General features: G+C 54.2%; 1 protein-coding gene across 2 annotated transcripts; it reads left to right on the forward strand.

Annotated features, from left to right (window-relative positions):
- Positions 1-2074: 2074 nt before the first annotated feature.
- On the forward strand, positions 2075-26974 carry SIGLEC1 (sialic acid binding Ig-like lectin 1, sialoadhesin). 2 transcript variants are annotated; one of them, XM_014546494.1, is made up of 22 exons: positions 2075-2247; positions 8291-8359; positions 8637-8996; positions 9281-9577; positions 10787-11053; positions 11340-11594; positions 13607-13906; positions 14585-14842; positions 16134-16469; positions 16733-16990; positions 17199-17501; positions 19147-19407; positions 19570-19881; positions 20293-20544; positions 20855-21124; positions 21213-21464; positions 21774-22067; positions 22695-22955; positions 23760-24062; positions 24321-24423; positions 24803-24875; positions 25497-26974. In XM_014546494.1, the coding sequence occupies exons 2-22, from the start codon at positions 8311-8313 to the stop codon at positions 25602-25604; spliced, it is 5172 nt and encodes a 1723-aa protein (XP_014401980.1). In that variant the 5' UTR covers positions 2075-2247; positions 8291-8310; the 3' UTR covers positions 25605-26974. The 2 variants fall into 2 exon arrangements, with proteins under 2 accessions (XP_014401980.1, XP_005874755.1); XM_005874693.2 differs by having other exon boundaries at positions 8296-8359.

Below are 26974 nucleotides of genomic sequence, written 5' to 3' on the forward strand. Positions count from 1 at the left end.
CTGCTCTTTCCCAATTCTGAAAAGTTCTATTATTTTAAGATCGTAGGACAGATTTTGATCTGATACATTTAATTACAATGAGATGAAATTTCTGGATACAGAAGTCCAAGATATGTTAGAGTTTCCCCCCTGACCTTTATTCCTTCTATCTTAAAACCTCCAAATAATATGGATACAGTGCAGATATGCAACTACTTTGAGCCACCTGCCTCAAGGTGGAAATGTCAGTTGTCTACTCTCACCCTCAGTTGGGCTTGGGATGCAACTGAGGGTGAGATACGGTAGAACAGGGACCCGTGTTGGGCAGGATGGTGGTTAGGATTGGGATTGGGCTTAGTTTCATGTAATTGTAGATGTCAAAGTTGAGTGCCTACCATTTATGGCCAAAATTGTTGGGAGAATAGAGTGAGTGGAATGATCATTGTTCTTTCTTTCTTTCTTTCTTTCTTTCTTTCTTTCTTTCTTTCTTTCTTTCTTTCTTTCTTTCTCTCTCTCTCTCTTTCTTTCTTTCTTTCTTTCTTTCTTTCTTTCTTTCTTTCTTTCTTTCTTTTTTATTTTAAGATAAGTTGTAGGTTCACAGCAAAATGAAGGAAAGATACGGAGACTTCCTATATGTCCTCTGCCCCCACACATGCATAGCCTTCCCTACTGTTGCTAATGAGCAACCACAGAATTCTCAGGGGCATCCAACAGTAAACACGTATCTTCAGGTGGGCTCAGGTGTAGCTGACTTTGGTCGGGCCCAGCTGGGCTTCATTCCAGGCTGTGGGGTTGGTCTCACATGTCTGTCCTCTTTGGACCAGCGGGTCAGCTGGAGTATGCCCTTTGCATGGCAATGGCAGAAATGCAAGAGGGCAAGGCAAACTATGGGAGTATATTTCAAGACGTTTTGTCATGCCCACTCACATCCTTTGGCCACATAAGTTTTGGCTAAGACCAAATTGATGGGTAAAGGAGTGTGCTTCACCCACCATGAAGCTATGGGATAGATGAATGTGGTCTGCAGTAGAAGGGTTGGGGGTCTCTGGACCAACAAGCCTTATGTTGTGGTTGGAGGAGGAAGCAATGGGCTGAACCCAAGGTTAGGAGTGATATAGGAGCTACAAAGAGGAGAGAGTGATAGAGACCTAAGTTCTGTGGGGCCTGAGGATTTCAGGATAGACTGTCAGGAGACATCTGCTTTGGATCCTGGGATCCATCCGATTCAGGGTTTTACGTCATTTATTTTTTATTTTTTATTTTTATCAGCACATGAGGTTTTCCCACAGGATAGCGGGAGGCTGATCTGCCATGGCCGGGCTCCCTACCACTACAGATAGGCAGGGGCTGAGTTGAAGTAAATTTAAGTTACAAAAACAAAGAAATGTGTTGTCCCTTGTATCCAGTATTGTTTGGAGCAATTAACATGTGTCCCATATGTCCAGTGCTTGGCACATAGTAGGCCCTCAGTAAAATGGGCTCCAGTGTTATAATGGTAACTCTCCTGTGCTAGGGTCTTTCCTTTTCTACCTCAGTGGGCCCCTGTGTTCCCTACAACTAGGACCTGCTTCTTGGGGGGGGGGTGTTCCAGTATGGCATGGGGGTGCCGAGAGGCTCCCAAGGGGTGTGGAGAATCAACACCTCGGTCTGGGTGCCCTGGAAAGGTCTCCTCCCCCAGGCAATTTCTGTTGCCCATTTCAAAGCCAGTAGATGGCATTTATGGGTTATATGTCTCTCAGAGTTAAATGTTTGGGACTTCCCACTGATATAAAGATACTGTGCTCCCGGGATTGCCCAGCTGTACCCCGATCTCCCTGGGTTTGCCTCCTGCCCAGTTGTCAGGAGGAACAGTGTGCAGAAAGCTCGCCTCCACTCTCAGACTCCCTGAAAAGGCCAAGCGGCCCCAAAGAGAGGGGTGAGCAGATCCTCCATATCCCTCCACTGTGCCTGAGAGGAGGCTAGAGCGTGGCCCCGGATCCCACTTTCGCTTGCTCAAGTCCCTTGGTGCCCAGCCTGGCCGGGGGCCTTCCCCTGCCAAGTCTTTCCTGTCCTGGATTGCGAAAGGCCTGCAGCTGCCTCCCCGACCAGCCTCCGGGCTGGGCAGTACAGCTGAGGCTTTGGGAAAAGGAGAAGCAGCTCCTGAGGCCGGGTCTCCTCTCTCGGGGTGACAGAGCCCCGGGGGGCAGGCAGCACCGGAGCATCTGGCCCTCCTTCCTGTTCTCCTGGCCTGCGGTTCACCAGCCTTGCAGCCACTTCCCCGTGGAGCAGGTACTCCTGTCCCTGGGCCTGGAGGGCGAGTGGAGGGATGGGAGCTGGGCTGGGCTGAGGTTGGCTGGGGGTCATCTGGGTGTGAGAGCTGGATGCCAAATCAACCCAAGCCCAAGACACTAATCAAAGCTGCACTTCTAACCTAAACCCTTTCACAGCTCCAAATCTTCCCAACCCACATCCCATTCCCAGTCCCAGTCCCAATCCCAATCCCAGTCCCAATCGTAACCACCATCTTGCCCACCGCAGGTCCCGGATCCACCCTATCTCACCCTCCATTGCATCCTGACCCCAACCATTTACTAATCACCGGCCTTTACCCTCACCCCAAACCCATCACTCTCACCTCCATGTCAACCCTCCATTCCATTCCAAATCACTGCCTAACCATCACCTTCACCCCAGCCCAACTGCAGCACAACCTTCGTCTTCCCCTCACTCTAAGCCCAGTCCACTCCCCGTCATTTATCTTGGCTTCATTCATCTGAGCGCAGGACCCTAGCACAGTTCGGCAAAGCTCGGGGGGATGGGTGCTCAGGCTGAAAGCATTTATAACCAGGTTAAAAGGTGAAATTTCTATTGCCCATTTCAAAGCCAGGAGATTGCATTTATGGGTTATACGTCTCTCAGAGTTAAATGTTTGGGACTTCCCACTGTTATAAAGATACTGTGCTCCTGGGATTGCCCAGCTGTACCCTGTTCTCCTATCAGTGGGCAGAGCGCTCCAGCTGACTGTGTCACCCCGTTTCCCTCCTTCCCCCGCCTGAGAGGGAAGTTGGGGAGAAGCCCTGATCTGGGAAACAGAAACTGAATCCTGTTGAGCTGCCTGCAGTGAAACTGCTTTTACCTTTCCCCCCCAGGCTGGACTTGGCCTCTGGGATCAGAGGTCAGGCACTCAGCGTCCCAATCCACTCTCCTCAGCTGTCCTGGGACACGTGGTCTCACAGAGACTTTACCTGCTCACTTGCTCCCGCACAGGCAGCAAGCATGGGTGCCCACCATGTGACAGGCCACCCCTCCTAACCCTGATGCAACCTCTACCATTTCTGGGTAGGAGTGAGGATTTAAAACTCTGCCTTCAGAGCACCCAAGACCTGGATGCAAAGATGGACCTCAGGAACTTCCTGAGGTCTGGGGAATAATACTCTCCCAAATGGTCGTTGCCTAAGGGTCAGGTTGTTTTAGAGCTGTGGTGCTCTCTGCCCCCCAATATACCCACCCCTCCCCTAAGACCCACAATCTTCCCTCTACCACCAGGGGGCGCTGGTACCAGGACACAGCTTAACCCAAGCCTTCAGTACCAGTCTTCCTTCCTTCCTTCCTTCCTTCCTTCCTTCCTTCCTTCCTTCCTTCCTTCCTTTCTTTCTTTCTTTCTTTCTTTCTTTCTTTCTTTCTTTCTTTCTTTCTTTCTTAATAATTCTTTATTGTTGAAAGTATTACATATGTCCCCCCGCCCCAATTGGCCCCTTCCAGCTCCCCCCTGGCCCCAGGCCTTCACCACACATTGTCTGTGTTCATGGGTTATGCATATATGCATACAAGGTCTTTGGTTGACTACCTCCCCCCCCCCCCCCCTTCCCCCCCCCCTCTGAGATTCCTCACTCTGTTCCATGCTTCCATGTCTCTGGATCCACTCCGTTCATCAGTTTATTTTGTTACTTAGATTCCACATACGAGTGAGATCATGTGATACTTGTCTTTCTCTGACTGACTTATTTCACTTAGCATGATACTCTCCAGGTCCCTCCATGCTGTCTCAGAGGGTAAGAGATTCTTCTTTTTTACTGCTGCATAGTATTCCACGGTATAAATGTACCACAGCTTTTTTATCCACTCATCTACTGATGGGCACTTGGGCTCTTCCCAGAGCTTAGCTATTGCAATGCCAGCCTTTCAAACAGAGACAAGGGTCTCCCGTCTGGGGTTCTTCTTGCCCTTCTTCTTTTCCAGAAAAGTTCTGTGGGCTGAGATTGATTTTTAGGCTGAGCTATTAAGATGGACTCTGGTGGGACCGACCCTTCGTGTGTGGCTGGGCTAAATTATAGGTGGCATCTACATGATGCAACTTTGGGTAGTTCTAGAAAGAGTCCTCCTCTCAAACGTTCCAAAATCCCTGTTCCATTCTGGGAACAGTACATTTAAAATCCCACCATTCCTCCACCATTAGGTTCAGCATTGCCCTTTCCAGGGCCCCAGATGGGAACAGGAAGGGGAGCTGTGGCTATCAGCAAGGCATGCGCATGTTGTCTCGCTGATGTCCTAGCTGTAGAAGATCTGACCCTGACATCCAGCGTGGCTGTGGGCTCCAGGGCCATACCTGCCCCCAACCATGCACAGTGGGCTGCCTTTCAGCCCAGCATCCAGGTCTTGGGGCCCAGTCTGACACTGGGAAACAGAAACTGAATCCTGCAGAGCTGCTTACAGCTGGGCCAGCATGAGCCTTTCTTATGGCCGCAGACCAGGTGTGGGTATAGCCTCCTGGGACAGGAGTAGGCCTAGGATGGCCCAAAGAACTGGGGATGAGCCAGTGGGTTTCAGAAAATGACCAGATCTGTCTGCTGGAGCAGCCGAAGCCAGGGGCTGGGTCTCCTGAGGAGCAGTGCTCTTCCGGGTCTTCCCTTGCCTTTGCTTCGATGTGCTCTCTGCAAGGACACCCTCGTCCTTTCACACTTGGCTGAGTTCTGTCTTGTCATCGTGACAGGCCATTCCGGCTTCACCCAGGCCCCGCGTGTCTGCTCAGCACTCCCAGGTGTGCCCCCTGGTAGCCGCCAGAATCAGCTGGGCTGATGCACGGGGGCTGGGAATTGTCATGAGTTTCCTGTCCCCACTTCCAGCCTCCCCAGGCCCTTCCCCTCACTCTGCAGCATCAGCATTTAGGACCAGGGAGGACTGCAAAGTTGGCAACATGGGTTTTGTATGTGTGTGTGGTAAAATGGGCAAAACATAAAATGTACTGATTTAACCATTTTCAAGTGCACAATTCAGTGGCATTAAGTACATTCACAATATTGTGGAACCACCACCACTGTCTATTTCTAGAACTTTTTCATCATCCAAACATACACTCTGTACCCATTACACATGAACTCCCCTCCCTGTAGCCCTTGGAAGTCTCTATTCTACTTTCTGTCTGTATGAATTTGCCTATTTTAGGTATCTCTTTAAGTGGAATCTTGCAATATTTGGCCTTTTGATCTGGCTGACTTCACTGAGCATAATATTTTCAAGGTTCGCCCATGCTGTAAAGTGTGTCAGAATTTCATCCCTGCTTATGGCTATTCCATGGTTTTTTATCCATTCATCTGTTGATGGACACTTGGGTTGTTTTCACGTTTTGGCTATTGTGAATAGCACTGCTATGAACCTGGGAGACCCTGTTTTCACTCCACCCAGGAGCAGAGTTGCTGGATCAGACGGTAATTTATGTCTGACTTTTTGAGGGACCACCAATAGTTTTCCACAGGGGCTGCACTATTTTACATTCCTACCAGCAGTGCACTGAGCTTCTAATTTCTCCATATCCTCTCCAACATTTATTTTCTGACTTTGTTTGTTTGCTAATAGCCATTCTGATGGGTGTGAAGTGGTAGCTCATTGTGGGTTTTTTTTTTAAATCCTCATTTATATACTAGAGGCCCGGTGCACAAAATTCATGCCTGGGGCAGGGGGCGAGGAGGGTTCCCTCAGCCCGGCCTGCTCCCTCTCCAATCCAGGACCACTCTGGGGATGTCTGACTTCTTCTCACAATCTGAGACCGCTGGCTCCTAACTGCTTGCCTGCCTGCCTGCTTGATCACCCATAACCACCTCTGCCTGCCTGCCTGATCGCCCCTAACTGCTCCCCTACTGGCCTGATCACCTCTAACCACCTCTGCCTTGCCCCGCACCCGAGACCCAGGATTCCCTCCTCCAGCCAGTCACAGGCACCCGGGACCTGGGCCAGCTGCAGCCGCAGGGGACCGTGGGCGGGCAGCTTCGCCCGGGCTGTAGCTGCAGGTGCCTGGGACTACGGGGCGGGCAGCTTGTCCCTCTCCGGGCCACAGCCCCAGCCGCTGGTTCCCGGGACCACAGGGCAGGCGGTTTGTCCCCATTCCTTTCTCACGAGCTCATTTGTACCTGGCTGGTCCCCATTCCTCTCTCCCCAGTGCTGAGTATCTGAGCCGTTACAGCATGACAGTGTGAGGGCGTGAGGGTGTGAGGGCGTGAAGGTGTGATGACCATTTGCATATTAGCTCTTTATTATATAGGATATATGTATATGTGTGTGTGTATATATATATATATTATTTTTTTTTGAGAGGAAAGGAATGAAAAAGAGAGAGAGAGGAACACCGATTAGTTGCCTCCTGTATGCACCCCAACAGGGGCTCGAAACAAAACCTAGGTATGTGCCCTGACTGGGAATTGAACATGCAACCTTTTGGTGTACAGAACCACACTCCAAACAACTGAGCCACCCAGACAGGGTCATTGTGGTTTTGATTTGCATTTCCCTTATGACTAATGATCTTGAGCATCTTTTCATGGGCTTACTGGCCATTTTACATCATCTTTGAAGAGATGTCTATTCAAGTCCTTAGTCCATTTTAAAAATTTGGGTTGTTTAGAGTTTGTTGTTGAGCTGTATAGGAGTTCTTTATATATTCCAGATATTAATTCCTTATGTATGATTCTAACCCCGTGATTTGCAAATATTTTCTCACATTCTGTGGGGTTTTTTTTTTACTATCTTGCTAGTATCCTTTGATTCACAAAAGTTATTTTGATCAAGTTCAATTTATCTATATTTTCTTCTGTTGCTTGTACTTTTGCTATCATACTTAAGAAATCATTGCCTCATACTAGGTCATGAATCTTTTTATCCATGTTTTCCTCTAATAGTTTTATAGTTTTAGTTATATGTGTTTCTGCCCTCTCTCCTCTTCAGATTCATATCTCTGGCACCCCTAAGAACCCTCATCCTCACCAGGGGCACTCCATGGTAGAGGGCCCCTCTGCCTTCTTGTGCATTGTATACTATAGGCAATTAACTTATGCTTGTGGGGTGTGTGTGGTGCAGGGCCCTCGTGCTCCCCCCCCCCCCCCCCCCCCCTTGCCCCCAGCCCTGTCACCAACTCTCACCTCTCTCTCTGCATGTTGCTGCAAAGCCTGGGGACTGCTCTGCAGGGCTGCAGGGCACATGTCTCCACTTTCAGGCTCTCACAAGATGCCAAGGACAAGGCAAGACAGAGATAGCTCTGGTGACCACAGGGACCCAAAGGGGAAGTTTCAGCTAGAAGCTGCCTTCAAGCTATACCTTGACAACTAATAAGGTTTCAACAAGCAGAGATGATTTGTGGTGGGGACACAGCTAGTCAGCTGGAGAGCCCATGTGCAGATGGGACTGGCCCCAGGGTGGATGTGTGAGGAGCAGGGAATGAAGGCAGAGCTGGGAGTAAGAAATTAAGACCTTTCAGGGATGTATTGGGCAATGGGGAGCCACAGAAGGTTTTTGAGCAAGGGAATGGCCCTTAAAGACAGCACTTTGGTTAAGTGTTCAATCAAGCCCCCTATGGCTTATAGCTTGTAAGGCTAGAGGTAGGGAGCTAAGTCTCAAGTAAGAAACCATTATTCTTGCTGAGTGCCTTGGAGTAAGTCATTGGGCCTCTCTGGGTTCCAGTTCCTGTTGGCTTGGGTGGCAGGGAGGGACAGGGAGGGGCAGGGAGTGGAGGGAAGGGAGAAACAACTGTTCATCTGCTCTGGGGTAGTGCTCTTGAGGGGATGGGAAAGCAGAACTTGGGGTGGGGTTGAGGGACGCCCAGAGGGTTTTCTAGTGCATTCCACCAGTGAGGGCATTGCTGGGTAAAGTCCAAGCCGAGAACGTGGGCTCCTGGCACCCAGTGGGTGGCTGCCCCAGCAGTCCTTGGAAGCCCTGCCCTCTCAGCAGAGCCTGTTGGGGACACAGGGCTGACCCTTCGGCAGGCTCGGAGCTGAGGTGCCTGGAGGCTCCTTAGGAGTCCTGTGTGTCCGATCAATACAGTGCACACCACTCTCTTATGCACCAGGACAGGCGGGAGAACCTGCTATGGGCTACCTGCTTCAGCTTCTCCACCTGGCCGCATCCATCTCCACAGGTAAGTTGTGCTCATCCCTCTGGGCCTGGCCTCCGTGAGCCCAGCCTCTGCTGGCCGAGCAGACAGACTGTGCCTGGTCACGGGTTGGCTGCTGAGGTTGACGGGTAGGCACAGAGAGACAGTGGCAGGGACCAGTGACCCTCCCAGAGGGACTGTATTGCTGAGAACACAGGAGGGTTTGGGGGTCCACCTGGGGCACCTTCTATAGGGCAGGTCATAGGGCTCTGCGGTGCCCCCAGGCCTGCATTATTCTCCTGTCTGTCTGTTCCTCCCTCAGTCCTGGCCTCCTGGGGTGTCTCCCGTCCCGTGGCCGTGCAGGGCGTGAAGGGGTCCTGCCTCGTCATTCCCTGCATCTTCAGTTTCCCTGACAACGTGGAGGTGCCCCATGGCATCACATCCATCTGGTACTATGACTACTCGGGAAATCGGCAGGTGGTTTACCACTCGGGGGACTCCCAGCAGGTGGAGGCACGCTTCCGTGGCCGTGCCCAGCTGCTGGGGAATGTTGAGCACAAGGTGTGCAACCTGCTGCTGAAGGACCTGAGCCCCCAGGACTCGGGCACCTACAGCTTCCGCTTCGAGATCAGTGATGTCAACCGCTGGGTAGATGCCACAGGCACAGCGGTCACTGTGACAGGTGAGGAATGGGGTGGCCTGGCTGCTGCCTGGAAGGGGCTCCCAAGCTGCTTCTGGCCCCACTGACTCACAGCCCCAACCCTTGTCCTAAACCCACCCCCAGCCCCAGTCTAGTCCCAGCTTTGTGCCCTCCATGCATTCACCCCAAGGGGGTGGGGGTAGAAAGCAACCTCTCCTTCCCCTTGAAGTCCCCTGCCCAGGGCTCGTGCCTCAGCTGGGGTTTGCAGGGCAGGAGGCGTCGAGGGTGGTGAGGGGGAGTCCTGAGCCTCCTGTCTTTGTCCTCAGAGGAGCCCAACGTGCCCACCATTGCCTCACCGTTAGAGCTTCGCGAGGGCATGGAGGTGGACTTCAACTGCTCCACTCCCTACGCGTGCCAGCAGGAGTCCATCAGCCTGCAGTGGCAAGGCCAGGACCCAGCTCGCTCAGTCACCTCCCACTTCCAGAAGCTCGAGACCACGGGCATCAGCCACCGGGAGACCCTCCACATGGCCCTGTCCTGGCAGGACCATGGCCGGACCTTGAGCTGCCAGCTCTCGGTGGCCGGGTACAAGACCAAGGGCGAGATTCTCCTCCAAGTGCAGTGTGAGTGCGGGGGGGGGGGGGGGGGGGTGGGGGGGGGGGGGGGGGGGGGGGGGCACGCCCTCGTCACTGGGCACCCAGCTGTGGCTCCCCAGTGGAAACCAGTTCCTTCTCCATAGAAACAGAGCCCTCGCCCCTGCAGCGAGGCTGGGTGCACTCTGACCTCCTGGGTGGGGCCGGGGTAGAGAGACTGCTAAGCACAAAGAGCCACCTTCAAGCTCCCTTTCACCTCTTGTCCCTGAGGCCAGGCTGGGCACAGAAGGGGAGACAAAGACCCAGAGGCTTAGGGGTCAGGCAGCAAGGACCTTGGGATTTAGTCCAGCTCTGGAGGATGCTGGGGAGGGGGGGTCAACCCTTTGTGGCCTAACGCTGCTCACATCCATGGTGATCAGGGCATCACCCGGACATGGCAAAGAGGCCGTACCGAGTTTTCACTTGCTTGTGCATCTTCCCATCACAGTACAATGGGGCAGCCTCTTCTAGAACAACCGCTGTCCACAGGCCTCAGATGGCCGACGTAACCATCCACTCAATGAGCAAACTTTGGGCAAGTTACTGGCCTCTCAGAGCCTCCGTTTTCTCATCTATGTAAGGGGCGGTAACAATAAATGCTAGTTCCTATCTCATAGAATTGTTATGAAAATTGGAGGAGTGCTTGGCACATACTAACCAGTCAAATATATTAGCTTCTACTATCTTCCTCTCTACATAGATTAAGGACGTGAAAATGTGAGCTTTTATTAGCCCATTTACATAGTGAGAAGCTTTGAAACAAGATTCTAAAAAATGCGGTCTCTTTGTACTGTTGGCGCCCTCTTTACAAATGGGTTAACCATTCTCAGAGCGAATTCGACTGTCTTTGGCTCCCTCCATCAGGTGCTCTGTCCCTTACCAACAGCTACCACAGGCCACCAGAGCAAACAGTGTGGTACCCATGACCCCCACATAGGACACAGGACATTGGACAGTGTCATGAGGCAGAAAGCCCTGGAAGGCAGTGTGGGCTGGACACTAGGCCAAGCATTGCATTATCAGACTCTCAGTGGCGAAGGAAGGGATTAGGAACATAAGATGGGGTGCAGCACAGCCCGGGACAGAGGAACTAATGGGACTAATGGGTGGGCTTCCTTCGGGCAGGGTGCTGACAGAGAGTGGGCCACGCCCTCCCAGCCAAGTCTCCTTACCTGACACCCCACCCATCATGCCTTGCAGATGCCCCCAAAGCTGTGGAGATCCTCCCCAGCCCCTCGGAGGGGAACATTCGTCCAGGTGACCTGGTCACACTCACCTGCCAGGTGAACAGCAGCTACCCCGCGGTCAGCTCTGTGCAGTGGCTCAAGGATGGGACGCCCCTCAAATCCCAGAGTCTTGTGCTGCGGTTGCCCCAGGCAGCCTGGGATGATGCCGGAGTCTACACCTGCCAAGCTGGGAATGAAGTGGGCTCCTTGGTCTCGCCCCCTTTCAGCCTCCACATCTTCAGTGAGTCTGGGTGAACCTGGGTCTTGACCAGAGGGTGGGGAAGGGGTCCAGGCCACAGGGGCTGAGGAGAGCCAGGTCAAGTTGCCCCCTCAGACAGATGACAAACCTCTCCGGCAGGGTGAGGTGTCAGGAGGGTCCCCGTGAACAGGACAGACACAGCAGGCTCCACTGAAGGGTGTGATGTAGTCTGCGCAGATTAAGCTGAGTGGCTGCAAGCCCGGGGCTCTGAGGAGTTGGCCTGCAAGTCGGCTGGGTACCCCCAGTGTGCTCTCTGCTGCCCCCACAGTGGCTGAGGTCCAGATGAGCCCAGCAGGCCCCATCCAGGAGAACCAGACGGTGACACTCACCTGCAACGTGCCTAAAGAAGCACCCAGCGGGCTGCGCTACAGCTGGTACAAGAACCATGCCCTGTTGGAGGATGCTCACAGCCCTACCCTCCAGCTGCACTCAGCTACCAGGGCCGACACTGGCTTCTACGTCTGCGAGGTGCAGTACGCCCATGGCAGGGAGCGCTCTGGGCCCATCAGCGTGGTGGTCATCCGTAAGTGGCCAGTGTGTGGCGGACACTGCTGGAGCCAGGCCAAGGGGTGGGGCCCCTGCAGGCAGGTTAGGTCCTGGGCCGGGTGGCCTTGAGCTCTGCACACCTGGGCAAGGCTTGGACCTCCCTGGGCCTCTGTTTCCTCTGATTTAAAAATTTTTATTTTGAAATAAGTTAAAACTTCCAAAAAGATTACAAAGAATTATCATATGCAGTACCTTTAACTTAAAGTCCCAATTTGTTGCCCTAGTTGGTTTGGGTCAGTGGATAGAGCATCAGCCTGCAGACTGAAGGGTCCCAGGTTTGATTCTGGTCAAGGGCACATGCCTGGGTTGCGGGCTCCATCCCCAGTTGGGGGCGTGCAGGAGGCAGCCGATCAATGATTCCCATCATTGAGGTTTCTCTCTCTTCCTCTCCCTTCCTCTCTGAAATCAATAAAAATATATTTTAAAAAATAAAAAGAGGACCTGGAAAATAAAAAAGTCCCAATTTGTTAAAATTTAGGTTCATGTGCTTTCTTTCTTTTACAATATATATTACATGTGTGTATATGTGTATATATACATGTACACATATATGTGCACGTATGTATGTGCACACATGTACACATTTTTTCTCTGTAAACACATACATATGCATCTCTAGACACATTTCTATATATAAAAGCCTAATATGCCAAGTGTCTGACCGTTTGACCGCTCGACCAGTTGCTATGACATGCATTGACCACCAGGGGGCAGACGCTCCAACCAGTAGGTTATCTTGCTGCTGGGGTCTGGCCAATCGGGACTGGGCAAGAGGGCCAGACATGCCCTGAAGCCCTCCCAGGGTCCCTCCCTGGCCTCTAAAATATTTCTTCTAATTAATTTACTTTCAATGTACAAATCCGTGCACCGGGCCTCTAGTATGTACATATGCACTCTGTCAGTATACATACACACATATGTTACCTATCTATCATTTATCTATTCATCCATTCATCTATTTATATTTCTAATGTTGTAGACATGATGTCCTTTACCCCTAAGTTCCTCAGTGTAGTTTCTAAGGTCATTCTCATACATAACCACACTACAGTGATCACAGTCAGAAAATTTAACATTGATATACATCCATTATCTAATCTACAGTCCATATTTAAAATATGCCAATTGATCCAATAATGCCCTTTATGGCAATTATTTTTTGGGATCCCGGATCCAATCTGGGATCCAGCTGCATTCAGTTGTTGTGTCTCCTTATTCTCCTTTAATTGGGGACAGTGCCTTGGTCTTTTCTCATCTTCTTGACATTGACACTTGAAGAGTACAGGCCAGTGGTTGTGTGGGTGTCCCTCCCTCAGTTCGTGTTTGTCTGAGTCCAGTAGACAGAGCCTGGAACTCGGGCAGGAACCCCACAGCCGTGATGCTGTGTCTGTCTCCGCGTCACATCAGTGATGTCAGTGTGTTCAATTGCTGGTAGAGTTCACTTTGGTCACCTGGGTGGGGTGCTGTCCACTGCCAGACCTCTTTGCCAGTATTTATTTATTTATAATCCTCACCCAGGGATATTTTTCCACTGATTTTTTAGAGAGAGTGAAAGGGAGGAGGAGAGACAGAGAGAGAGAGAGAGAGAGAGAGAGAGAGAGATTGATATGAGAAGGACACATCGATTGGTTGCCTCTGACAAGGGCCTGGAATCGAGCCTGCAACCGAGGTATATGCCCTTGACTGGAATTGAACCCAGGACACTTCAGTCCATGGTCCATTGCCCTATGCACTGAGCCAAACCGGCTAGGGCTCCCCATCTTTAAAGTAGGGTTCCTGATTCCCACTCTTGGGGTGGCCACAAGGATCGACTGAAGTGCTTTACCCAGCCCAGGGACAAAAGTTTATTCAGCCGGCACTCAGGAGCTGCTGGGGTCTCCCTCCATGTCCCAGGGCATTGTGGGACAAAGGAGGTGCAGGGGTTATAGACTATGAAGGGGACTCCAGGGAGTGCCCCTGTCTGAGGGTGACAGGCCTTTCTCCATGCAGACCCACCCCTCGCCCCCCACCTAACTGCCTTCCTGGAGATGCAGGCGGGGCTGGTGGGCATCCTCCATTGCTCCGTGGTCAGTGAGCCCATGGCCACCCTGGTGCTGTCACACGGGGGACTTGTCCTGGCCTCTACCTCTGGCAAGGATGACCGCGGCCCACGCTTCAGTGTCTCCTCTGCCCCCAACTTTCTGCGCCTGGAGATCCGAGACCTGGGGCTGGCCGACAGCGGGGAATACACTTGCACAGCCACCAACTCCTATGGGAACGCGTCCTCCACCCTGGACTTCCAAGCCAATGGTAAGATGGCCGTGGGGCTGGTGGAGGGAGCTCGAAGAGGAGGCCTACTCTGGCCTCTTCCTCCTAGGAGTCCAGAGGGCTCAACTGAGGGACTGAACTAGCTGGCTCCTAAAAATCACATCCAGGACCCGGGGGGTTCTGTCATATCCCAACATGGGAGGTTCATGGAAGTCAAGGCAACAAGGGAAACATGGCAGGTTGTCTTATTCCTTCTACGTACGTTCTGACTCTGAACTTGGAAGGTCCCTCATATGCATTCATTTGTTTCTTATTTATCAAACATTTGGGGCAGGTTCTGTGCAACTAGTAGATAGGAGTCAGATTCAGGAGGCAGAATAGAGTAGGGTCTTCCAACTCTTGGTACATGTGCTACCCCTCCCTCATTCTGAGGCCACGGCAGACATAGCTAATGGATCAAGCCTGGGTTCCAGCTCAGAATCCTTCTCAGCCATGCTGCAGCCAGTTACTATCAATAGGTCAGAATGGACCTATTTGGCAATATTCAAGGCCAAACCCTCCTGATCCTCAAGAGATTCATAGATCTGACATCACAAAGCCCAGAACTACCTACAACTATCGGGGCGGGGGTGGAGGGGGGATGCTGGAGGACTTCCTGCAGTGGGTGGCATGGGGCCACAGATGTGCAGCGGGCTGAGCCTCCCTGTCTCCTTCTGCTAGCAGCCCACCTCCTCATCAGCCCAGCAGCAGAGGTGGTGGAAGGGCAGATGGTGACGCTGAGCTGCCGGAGTGGCCTGAGCCCAACGCCTGACATCCGCTTCTCCTGGTACCTGAACGGAGCCCTGCTTCTTGAGGGGCCCAGCAGCAGCCTCCTGCTCCCCGCGGCCTCCAGCACCGATGCTGGCTCATACTACTGTCGCGCCCAGGACAGTCACAGCGCCAGCGGGCCCTCCTCGCCTGCCGTCCTCACGGTGCTCTGTGAGCAGCCCCCCCACTGGCCCCTGCCTGTCTTGGGGAGGATGGATCAGTCCACTGGGGTCCGCCAGCCATCCCTCCCTCCTCTCGGCCCTCCTGACCCTGTCCTGCCAGGGTCTAGATCAGGAGGGCAGCCACAGGCCTGGGCACCATGGGCCTTTCCACCCTGGGCTGTAATTTGAGGAACAAGGCTAGGGATTTTACACCTCCTCATGTCCTATCTCCAATCCTAGACATTTCAGGGCCCTCTGTGCCTAGCCTCAAACCCACCATGGGCACCATGGCCAAGCTTCATCCTCCTGAGCTGGACCCTGGGACACCATACTCCTATATATGCGCACACGCCCCATAGGTTGTGTCCTCACAGGCCCCCAGAGACATGAAAGCAGAACCTCTCAGCAAGGGAACTGCATCTGGTCAGCAGTGGATGTTCCATATTAGCCTGAGGGGCCCACCAATATTCAGGGCACCCTTAGCTTCCAGAAAGCCTCCCCTGACATGAGCAAGAGCAACATCCTGGGACCGTCAGGAAGAGCAGCCACCTCTTAGGGGTTTCCGAGTGTCAGGGTGAGATCACAGGAGGCCTTGCTGGCGGCTGTCTTTGACCACCCATCTCCAGAAGCCTCTAGAGCAGTGGTTCTCAACCTTCCTAATGCTGCGACCCTTTAATACCGTTCCTCATGTTGTGGTGACCCCCAATTTCATTGTTACAAATTGAACATAATTAAAGCATAGTGATTAATCACAAAAACAATATGTAATTATATGTGTTTTCCGATGGTCTTAGGCGACCCCTGTGAAAGGGTTGTTCGATCCCCCAAAGGGGCCGCGACCCACAGGTTGAGAACCGCTGCTCTAGAGAGAGGGCACTTTAAGCATTGTCTATTATTCTAAGTAGAGCTGCTTGAAGACCAGAGATAAGGGGAAGGGGAATCCTGGGGGAAGGGATGGGGTGCAGAGAGAGCAGAGGCAAGATTCACAGGGATTGCTATGAGGGCGCCCAGCTCAGGAGCACCTGGGAGTTAGGCAAGTGACTGCTAGCCCACACGGTGCCTTTGTTTCCCCGGGAAAATGCCCTTCTTCCCCGGGGAAGATCGGATACAGCCCTAGGGCGTGGCTGAGCCCGAGGCACAGGGGCTGGATTCCTCCCACCCTGGCCTGCTTGTCCTTGTCAGGGCCCAGCTGTTTGTGGCAGCTCTGGGCCCAGGCCTTTGTCCAGTGTCTTCTGGGATCCCAGGCAGCCCTGGCCGAAGCTGTGGTCTTCCATGAGTGCCCCTGCTCTTCCCCCCTGCAGACGCCCCACGCCGGCCCACGCTCACCGCCCAGCTGGACACCGACGCTGAGGACCTCAGGGCTGGCCGTCGAGGCTTCCTGGAGTGCCGTGTGGACAGCGACCCCCCTGCCCAGCTGCGGCTGCTCCACGGGGACCGTGTAGTAGCTACTTCCCTGACACCAGGGGGCGGGTGCAGCACGTGTGGGGGCTGTTCCCAGCGCATAAAGGTCAACAGAGCCCCTAACCTGCTGCGTGTGGAGATTCGTGACCCGGTGCTGGAGGACGAGGGTGAATATCTGTGCGAGGCCAGCAACACCCTGGGCAACGCCTCCTCCTCAGTGACCTTCGATGCCCAGGGTGAGTCGGGGCGGGGAATGGTGGCACAGGGTCGGGGCCAGTACTTGGGACCCTATTCCGCTGAAACCCAGGCTTCAAGGATCCAGTGGAACCACTTTGTTTAGCTGCGGAAGTTTGCTTTCCCACCCTGTCCAGTGGGCACTCCCGAGGGTCTCCTTCCGCCCCGCTCCAGGCTGGGAGGCTGGACCAGTAGCCCCCGGGGTTGCGGGGAAGCAGTCAAAGTGAGGCCTGTCTCAAGGGGGTCTGTGCTGCCTGCTCTCCAGCCACGGTCCTGGTCATCACTCCGTCGCACACGCTGCCAGAGGGCACCTTCGCCAACCTGACTTGCAGTGTTAGACGGGAAGCTGGTGGAGGCCCTGCCAACTTCTCTTGGTTCCGGAATGGGGCACTGTGGACCCAGGGCCCCCTGGAGACTGTGACGCTGCTGCCTGTGGCCAGAACAGATGCTGCTCTCTACGCCTGCCGCGTCCTCTCTGAGGCTGATGCCCAGCTCTCCGCCCCCGTGGTCCTGAGTGTGCTCTGTGCGTGATGGGCAAGGGCAGCATTGGCACTTGGAGGGTTGGTCTGGGAGGAACCAGGCTGGGTTGGGTTTGGGGAGACAAGAACGTGGCTTGGGCTGGGAAAGGGTGGGCCGGGACTGTGTGTGGAGGGGGCAGTGGGACACAATATGGCAGCTGGAACATGGTGAGCTGGGCTGGGGGTGGCCTCAGCGTCTCCTTGTCCCTGTAGATCCCCCGGATCCTCCAAAGCTGTCAGCCCTCCTGGACGTGGACCAGGGCCACATGGCTGTGTTTGTCTGCACTGTGGACAGTAGTCCGCTGGCCCAACTGGCCCTGTATCATGGGGAACGCCTCTTGGCTACCAGCCTGGGGCTCCAGCTCCCATCCCGTGGCCACTTCCATGCCAAGGCCATGGCCAACTCCCTGCAGCTAGAGGTCCGAGACTTGGGCCTTGGAGACTCTGGCAGCTACCGCTGTGAGGCCACAAATGTCCTCGGATCAGCCAACACCTCCCTCTTCTTCCAGGTCCGAGGTGAGTGTCAGTCCCCTGGCGACGTGGTAGAAACAGATGCCTTGGAACCATTCTGGCCAGGCAAGCATGTGAGGTCTTTTTCAGCCATAGTTTCTGGACAGTTTCCACCAACCCACAGAGGTTTCCCTTTGTCTCCAGCTAGACATTTTCACCTGTAATAACCATGGCAGCCACTAGGAGGTAGTGGCAATTGCACAAGGCGGTTTGCTTGATTGGAGCAATTTCTGACAGATAACTTCTTATGTAATAGTATAATTTTGTTAGATAATAAGTATCTCATACAAAATCTAATATATATGTACATTATGCATATACATGTGTAATATATGCACACCAATGTGTGTATGTACACACATATGCATATACAGATATGCCCATATGCATAAGAATATATTCACATATCTATATATATATAAAAGCCTAAGCAACCGAACGACCAAATGACCGAACAACCGGTCAATAGGTTGCTATGAGATGCACTGACCACCAGGGGGAAGATGCTCAATGCAGGAGCTGCCCCCTGGTGGTCAGTGCGCTCCCACAGCCAACCTCCTGGGCTGGCCAACCTCCCGCATTCCCTCCCCGCAAGGCCAGCTAGCACCCCTCACCGGCCCCAATCTGAGGGGGAGGGGGCCGGCTGGCCAACTTCCCAGGGCCAGGCTGAGGGACCCCACCCATGCATGAATTTGTGCACCGGGCCTCTAGTTTTTCTATAAAAATTCTCCCTATGCGAATAAGCTAGGAAAAAGGAAAGCTAATATCCATAATGTTACAAAGGCCAAAGAAAACCACACAATTTTTCTCTCACAATGACAAACATCAACTTGTGAACATTTGCCTTGGGCCTTGGTCCTATACATCTTTTCTTATTTATTATACTCATTTCACAGGCAGAGATATTTCAGGTCAGAGCTTTAGGAGCTTGCTCCTGATCACATGACTAGCAGGTGGCCCTGCTAGCTTGGGACTAATTTGGTTCTGTTCCCAGGCACAGTCTGCTCTCAGTCACCACTCCAGCTGTCCCTCCGTCTCCCCCTCCCCCTGCCTCCAGCTTGGTCTCATCCTGCCTTAGACCCAGGGGGCACTAGGAACTGCCCTTTGCTTAGTCCCCAGTTCCTGGGCTCTCATGACCTTGAGCCTGGGTGCAGAGCTGGCTAGAGAGGGCTGGAGGGAAAAGATCACACAGCTGCTAACTTCCCCTTCTAAGCCCTCAGTCACCCATGCTGAGTTCAACTCATGATCAGGACAATGGCCTTTGGCAGGATTTAGTGCTTTATGGTGTCAAACCAACATTTGTCAAGAGCTAACACGTGCAGGCACTGTGCCTGGCACTGGGTTGCAGGTCATATAAGTGGGTTGGACCCTCGAGAGGCCCATCTTCTGGTAGGCGAGATGTGATTGACAGAGCGAAGCCGTACTTCAAGGTGGTAGGTGGTAAACGCCAGGACAGACCCATGCAGGGAAGTTGGGAGCAGGAGAGACCGAGGCATGGGTTGAAGTCGGCAGTGGTCTGGTGGGAGAGCTGTGGCTCAGGGACACAGGTTTGGGGTCATGCGGTCATGGTCTTGGTGTGGATGACACGCGGTCCCAGACTGTGGGAGGATATGGCAGAGGGTCCTCACTTGCTCTTGATTTCTTCCGGCAGGAGCCTGGGTCCAGGTGTCACCATCACCCGAGCTCCAGGAGGGCCAGGCCGTGGTCCTGAGCTGCAAGGTACCCACGGAGGCTCTGGAAGGGACCTCATACCGCTGGTATCGGGATGGCCAGCCCCTCCAGGAGTCGACCTCAGCCACACTCCGCTTTGCAGCCATAACTTTGAGCCAAGCTGGAGCCTACCACTGCCAAGCCCAGGCCCCGGGCTCAGCCACCACAAGCCTGGCCACCCCCATCAGCCTCCACGTGTCCTGTAAATGCTTTCATACTGCATGTGTTTCTTGGGGTGTGAAGGAGCCAAGGGTGTGGCTGGGGGAGGGGATACTGACCCCTGGGTCTTGGGCTCTGCCTCCATGAGAGAGCCTTAGATGAGGGACCACCTGGCCAGACCCTGACCACTCCCCACTTTGTGCAGATGCCCCTCGCCAGGCCACACTCACCACCCTGATGGACACTGGCCCTGGGCGACTGGGCCTCCTCCTGTGCCGTGTGAACAGCGACCCTTTGGCCCAGCTACGCCTGCTCCATGGGGACCGCCTGGTGGCCTCCACCCTACAAGGTGTGGGGGAACTGGCAGGCAGCTCTCCCCGGCTAAAGGTGGCTGTGGCCCCCAACACGCTGCGCCTGGAGATCCACGATGCAGGGCTGGAGGACGAGGGCGTCTACACCTGCGAGGCCACCAACACCCTAGGCCAGACCTCGGCCTCAGCCAGTTTCGATGCCCAGGGTCAGTGTGGGGGTGTGAGTGTGGACATAGGATAGTCTCTTCTTACGGGCAGCAGTCTCCAAACTTGGGCTTCATGGAAGAGCTTTTTTTTAAAAACTGAATTTTACACGGGTGCCCAGTGGACAAAACTAATCAGAAAGGGGGGCTCAAGGAGAAACCACAGCAGGGCCAGGGAGGCCTGTATTCTCCCATGTGCTCCCCACCAGGGCCAGGGAGGGCTCCGCAGAACTCGGCTTGGGATCAGCTGAGAGATGATGAGTTGTTTGCCAAGTTCCACCTCTGAGCCCATTCACAGGTGGGCCATCTGTGCCTCCCAGAGGCCGAGGGGCGTCCCTCCCTCATGGAGACAGGTGGCTTGTTTTACTCGGCCTCACGACCCTCACTGGTGTCTCCGTGCCCTCCTCTCTCCAGCGGTGAGTGTGCAGGTGTGGCCAAAGGCCACCGTGCAGGAGGGGCAGCCGGTGAACCTGACCTGCCTTGTGTGGACCACGCACAAGACTCAGCTCACCTACACATGGTACCAAGACGGGAAGCAGCGCCCAGGTGCCCACTCCATCCACCTGCCCAATGTCACAGTCACGGATGCTGCCTCCTACCACTGTGGTGTGGTGACCCCTGGCCAGGCACCGCGCTTCTCCGGACCTGTCATCCTTGATGTCCACTGTGAGTGGTTGATGGCTGGGTGGGGCTGGAAGGAATGACAGCAGCCTACTGGGATCAGGGCATGATCAGAGGCCCCACCTGGGAACTCAGTACCAGAACTCAGCCAGCTGGTGGAGCCCTTCACAGGAGCATGAGAGTCGGGGGCTACGGAGATAGGTTCTCTCTGGGCAGAGCAGCAGTGCCCCAGATGAGCAAGTGGAAGCGCTTGGGGTGGGAGGCCCGGGCCCTCCTGGTTTGAATGGCACCTACACACTGGCCTCCTCATGGCTGTGGTCTCTGAACTCTGTCCACGCCTTTCGTGCTCCTGTAGATGCACCCCGCAGCCTGCGCCTGACCTACCTCTTGGAGAGTCGTGGTGGGCGGCTGGCCCTGATACTGTGCACCGTGGACAGCCACCCACCCGCCCAGCTGGCCCTCAGCCATGCTGGTAGCCTCCTGGCCTCCTCGACTGAAGCCTCTGTGCCCAACACCCTGCGCCTGGAGCTGTGGGAGCCCCGGCCCAGGGATGAGGGTCTCTATAGCTGCTCGGCCCGCAGTCCTCTGGGCCAGGTCAACACGTCCCTGGAATTGCGGCTGGAGGGTGAGGCAGGGCTCGGGTCAAGGCCACCAGGGGTGGGATCGCTCTGGTGTCTGGCTGGGCCCCGCTGACCCTGGCCTCCTTGGGACAGGCGTGCAGGTGACCGTGGCTCCGTCGGCCGCTGTGCCCGAGGGGGCCTCCATCACAGTGACCTGTGAGGACCCTGCTGCCAGCCCACCCACCCTCTATACTTGGTATCACAACAGCCGTTGGCTGCAGGAAGGGCCCTCCGCCTCCCTCTCAATCCCGGTGGCTACGCGGGCTCATGCCGGTGCCTACTCTTGCCAAGTCCAGGATGCCCAGGGCACACGCAGTTCCAGGCCTACAGCCCTGCAAGTCCTCTGTGAGCAGGGATCCTTGGATGGGGGTACCCAGGGTGGTGGAGGGCACTTTTGGGCCCCGATGGGGGTGGGCACAGGATTGCAGTGGGCTGGGAATGGGCACCTGGGGAAAGAAGGACATAGGTGGTGAGGAAAGGGGCCTGGGTCCCTGTGACCCCTGCCTGAAGAATCTTCCCACGGGCTCCTGAGAAGGTGGCATTTTTAGGAAATGACTGTCCAGAGGCTTCAGCCTCACCAATGCCAGGAGGGCAGACAATGGACAGGATAGGATTTCCAAGCAATGACCCCAACTATGCCCTGCCCACCCCCAGATGCTCCTCGGGATGCTGTCCTGTCCTCCTTCCGAGACTCAAGGGCCAGCCCCATGACTGTGGTGCAGTGCACTGTGGACAGCGAGCCACCTGCCGAGCTGGCCCTGTCCCGGGATGGCAAGGTACTGGCCACCAGCCATGGCTTGGCATCGGGGACGGGCCGTGTCCAGGTGGCCCGCAACTCCCTGCGGCTACAGGTGCAAGATGTGCCCTCAGGTGATGAGAACACCTATGTCTGCAAGGCCCACAACTTGCTGGGCTCAGTCAGCACCACAGGGCAGCTACAGGCGGAAGGTGAGTGGGCGATGGGGGAGGAGACGGGGCTCAGGTGCTGTGGGGTCGGAGTCCATCTGGAGGGGGGTTGACTGGCCTGAAAGGGTAGATGTAGCTCCACCTGATCTGGTGGAGGAGGAATAGCTCCCACTGGAGGGGGGTGCCCAGCCTGAGGGAGAGAAACAATCTTGCCCTTGGAGAGCTCCCTATGAGAACGGAGGTGTAACAATGGCCGAGAAGAGCGTGGGTGCAGAGGAGACATAACCCTGCCCTCACAGAGCGCACAGACCCTCCCCAGGGAACCTGGGGTGGGAAGAGGGACAGAGTCCTACCCTCACAAGCCCAGGCTGAGGGAGGAGGTGCAGCCTCACCTCACCCTTGGGGAGTCCAATCTGGGGGTAGGACACAGCCTCATCCATCAGGACATCTAGTTTGGTGAGAAAGGGTGACCCAGCCCTGCCCTGAAGGTCTCCTGTGTGAGGATGAGAGACAGCCCTGTTCTCAGAGATCTCAGTCTGATGGGGACACAGTCCCACCTTTGGGGCTCAGATCCCAAGTCAGATAAGAACTTCCCATAATGCACAGAGGCCTCTCAGATCCCACCCAGGCCTGCAGATCCCCAACCACCTCCTGGTCCTTGGCCCGCAGGTGTGCGTGTGGTGGCCGAGCCAGGCCTGGATGTGCCTGAGGGTGCAGCGCTGAACCTGAGTTGTCACCTTCCTGGTGGCCCCAGGCCCACGGTCAACTCCACTTTCGCTTGGTTCTGGAACGGTCGGCAACTATATGCGGAGCCTGTGCCCACCCTTTCCTTCTCCTACGTGTCCCGTGCCCAAGCTGGAGTGTACCACTGCAGGGCTGAGCTCCCCACTGGGACCACCACCTCTGCTCCAGTCATGCTCCGTGTGCTCTGTGAGTGACACAGCCCCCTGCCTCAGTTTCCCTACTACTCACAGGCCCACTTCAGGGCTTCTTTTTCTTCTGCCTCCAAAGAGCAAGGACTTCACAAGCATGGAGTCCTGGACTGACAGACTCCTATTGACTTCTTGTGCATCTGTGCCTTGGTTTCCTCATCTGCAAATGTCATCCCCTCACCTTGTGAGGCGTCTAGGAGATAAAGCATGCAGAAGTCCTGCCACACAATAAGCCCTCATCAACCTTGGTTCTCTGTTCCATTTTCCACCAGGGCCTCATGCTGTTTCAGTCAGCTATTGCTGTGTAACAAGCCACCCCAAAACGTAGTGCTTAAAATGATAGCCATTTTATTTGATCACAATTCTGTGGGCCAGAAAGTCAGTCCTTCTTGCATTCTGACTTTCTTCATTCTGTTCTTACATTCCTTTCTGAGCAGTTTTGCTGGTTTCACTTCATGTGGCTGCAATTGTCTAATGGCTGAACTGTGGCTACATGGTCTAGGATGGCTTCACCCTCATGGCTGGTGGTTGGGGCTGGCTGCTGGCTGGGCCATGTGTGTCCAACAGGCTGGCCTGGGCTCCCCACAGGCTTGTATTCCAAGGAGAGCAGAAGCTGTGAGGACTTTTAGATCTATTCTTGAAGTTACACAATGTCACTTTTGCCTTCCAGTGGTCAAAGCGAGTCAAGGTGTAAGGAAATAGGCTCTTAATGGGAGGAGCAGCAACATCGCCTTGCATGGGTACAGGGAGGAGAGGAGTTTGTGGTTGTTTTCTGTAATCACCACTCTCTGTCTTCCCACAGACCCTCCCAAGACGCCCACCATGACGGTCTTTGTGGAACCTGAGGGTGGCACCCAGGGTATTCTGGACTGCAGAGTGGACAGCGAGCCCCTAGCCAGCCTGACCCTCCACCTTGGCAGTCGAGTGGTGGCCTCCAGCCAGCCCTTGAGCACTCCAGCAGAGCCCCACATCCACGTCTCAGCCACCCCCAATGCCTTGAGGGTGGACATTGAGAAACTGCGGCCCAGTGACCAGGGGGAATACGTGTGTTCTGCCTCCAATGCCCTGGGCTCTGCCTCTGCCTCCACCTACTTTGGAAACAGAGGTGAGGGAGGGCTCCATTTCCCAGGCCTCCCTACACAAGGCCTGGCTCTCAGGTCCCAGGGCTTCCCTCTGAGGTTTTCCCTGAATGGCTGCAGCTCGTCTGTCTAGTCTACATTGGTTGCTTGAAGCTCCTTTACATGGGGAAGCTCCTGAGATAAAGTGAAAGTTAGAAAAGGTTTCACCTTGGGAAAGTCACTTGGAAAGGAGCTTTGGAGGCCTGGAGCCATAGCTGCCCCCTGAGCTCTCCCCTGTGTTCCAGCCCTGCACCGCCTGCATCTGTTCCAGAACCTACTCTGCTTCCTGGGGCTGCTGGCTGGCCTCCTCTTCCTCCTGTTGGTCCTGGGAGCCTTCTACGCCTGGAGGTGGGTACAGAGCTGGAGGGTGGATGGGGCCACCTCAGCCTTCTCTGTTTTCCCCTAACATTCCCCCATGTCCTTCCTACCAAATTCACAGGCTCCATATTTCTAGCCTGCCCTCCTCCCTTCCCACGTTCCGAATTTGGGTATCCTTTCTAGAATTTCTCTAAATCCACCTTGCTGTAGTTTTCTTCTTTCCTTATCTCTACCCTGTCTGTGCTGAAGAAAGGGCTGGGAGGGAAGAAAGATAAGGTACCCCACCTCCCACAATGCTCCCCACTGCTTGGTGCAGTGAGCAGTCTGGGGACAAGCATGTGGGGCGGGTGCAGGAATGGGGACAGGCAGGGGGAGGAGAGGCTCTCTGAGTCCACTCTTTGCTTTGCAGAAGGAGATCTTTTCATAAGCTGAGCGTGGGTGAGAATTCGGTGGAGATGGCGTCTCAGAAGGACACGGTGCAGGTATCTAACCACCATGTGGGCGCACACAGACATAAGGCCCGGCTACCCCACAGTGCAGGGCTGGCCCCTAGAGACTGCTCTCATCCATAGGCTGGTGTGTGGGGCTAGGGGGCGATGGGGGAGAGAATATAGAGATCCAGGGCCCCTTGAGGAGGTAGGGGGAGCCATATTCTGATCAGGGCAGAGAGAAGCCATGTGTTTGCTGTGCGGCTGGCTGGATGAGTGGGGCAGACACTCTGAACTTAGCAGTGACACCTCCACTTCCAAGACACATCTTGGCACGCCACCTATGTTTTGGCGTCTCTCTGCCCATCACCTGGGCAAGAGTGAAAAACTGTTTCTCCTTCCCCTTTATGTGTCCCCTTCTGCAGATAATCCATTTGGTGGGGCAGGGCTTCTAGCCATGCACATTCTCACCCATCCCCTTGAGACCCCCTACCCAAGGCTTGGGGTCTGGGGGACTGCCCTCCAGGGTTAGGGATCAGGTGATGACATCTCCCAGAGTCCTCCTGTGACCAGGGTTTTCTCTATGGGAAACTCATGGATCCTGATGCAGCCACTTTTGGGATTTCTTCCTGTGCTCCACCCCTAAGCTGACCATGTGGCATTGCCTGCCCTTAGGAGGAGGAGTCCAATGGAATCTGTGATGACTTGGTCCTGGTAAACAAGGCTGCATTGGCTCCTGACTGCGGCTATGAAAACAACGCTGTGACGTCTAACGTTCTATGACCTGAGTCCAAACCTCTTGCCCCCCAAGAAAAATAGGTGGTGAGAGGAGGGGGTGAACCCTAATATACCCAGGAGGGTGTTGACCTCGGGGGGATGCTGAAGAAAAAGGAGTTGATCATGTTGTCCACTTCTTCTTCTCTTTTCTCTGGATCTCGTCTCTCCATTTATCTTCCAATATACTTCCTCCTCACATCTTTCTTGTCCAAGCCCATTCTGGACTGTTTGGATGGATTAGAAGAGGAGCTTTCTACATCCTCACACTGTACTAGCACTCTGTACTAGCTAGATTATAAGTTAAGCTACTCTGACTAGAGGCCAAATACAGTAACTTCAACTTGAGAAAATTTTATTTTTCTCTCCCATACTAGTCTGGGTATGTTATGGTGGTTTAAATTGCTGGTACTCTGGGTCCTTCTAGCTTATCTTGATTGTGAGGGTTCACAATGACCACATTGTGTTCACATTCCCTCCAACAAGAAGAGTGGAAGTTGAAGGTATGCCATTCCCATTGTGGACATAACCGGAGGTTGCACGTGTCATATCCACTCACTTCTCATTGGCTAGAGTTTAGTCACATGGCCACTCGAGGCTGCAAGGGATTCTGGGAAATATAGTTTTTTATTCTATTTCCAACAATAGATTCATCCCTGAGACTTTTGACATTGATGAGAATGCTGCCAGCAGGGCACATTCTATCTCAGTGCCAATCTGCTGAAGAGCATGCCCTGGTCATGGGCTTCCTGGAGGAGGCAGTCCTTCTCAAACATTAAGACTGAGGAAAGCAAGAAGGTTTAATGGTCCCTAGGGAGAGGGCATGCCAGGCAGTGGGGTTGCCTGAGCAGACATCTTGTGCCAGATCTGGTCCCTGGAAGAAGAGATGCCCCCATCCGCTTCCCCACCCTGAGGGAGCCGACTCGATGTCATCAGCATCCTTCTTTTTGCTCCAGGTACATTCCTCTCCATGATCCAGTGAGTTCACATTTGGAGGCTCGTGCCAGGGGCTGTTAAGATGAATGAGGGTCACCAACAAGGAATAACATGCTCCCAGGAAGTCAGTACCTGAGGGGAGCCAGTTCTTGGGTAGGCTAGTGACTCTCCTGATAGCCCGGTGTCAGATGGTGGGAAGAACAAAGAGCCCACTGCTCTGGGCTTTGGGTTGAGAAACATGGGGAGTAATGGGGCATTAGCACGGACCTAACAGGTTGGGAAGAAATGGGAGGGCTAGTGAGCTCCGTTAGCAGTGGTTGGGACCCTTCTTGGTCCAAGGTCCCATTCTTTTTAGTGCCTCATGGCTAGACCCTTCCTTGGGAGCCTGTCTGGCGTTTCCTTCCAATAAACCTCCATTCTACAACATAATTACAGTGAGTCTT

Source organism: Myotis brandtii, unplaced genomic scaffold (genome assembly GCF_000412655.1).
Source record: "Myotis brandtii unplaced genomic scaffold, ASM41265v1 scaffold45, whole genome shotgun sequence".
NCBI classification, from domain to species: Eukaryota; Metazoa; Chordata; class Mammalia; order Chiroptera; family Vespertilionidae; genus Myotis; species Myotis brandtii.

Coding starts and splice junctions, on each gene's coding strand:
- SIGLEC1 (XM_014546494.1), top strand. CDS start 8,311: ATGGGCTACCTGCTTCAGCTTCTCCACCTGGCCGCATCCATCTCCACA. Junction 17,502..19,146: donor CCTCTTCTTCCAGGTCCGAG/GTGAGTGTCAGT, acceptor TTCTTCCGGCAG/GAGCCTGGGTCCAGGTGTCA. Junction 21,465..21,773: donor TACAGCCCTGCAAGTCCTCT/GTGAGCAGGGAT, acceptor GCCCACCCCCAG/ATGCTCCTCGGGATGCTGTC.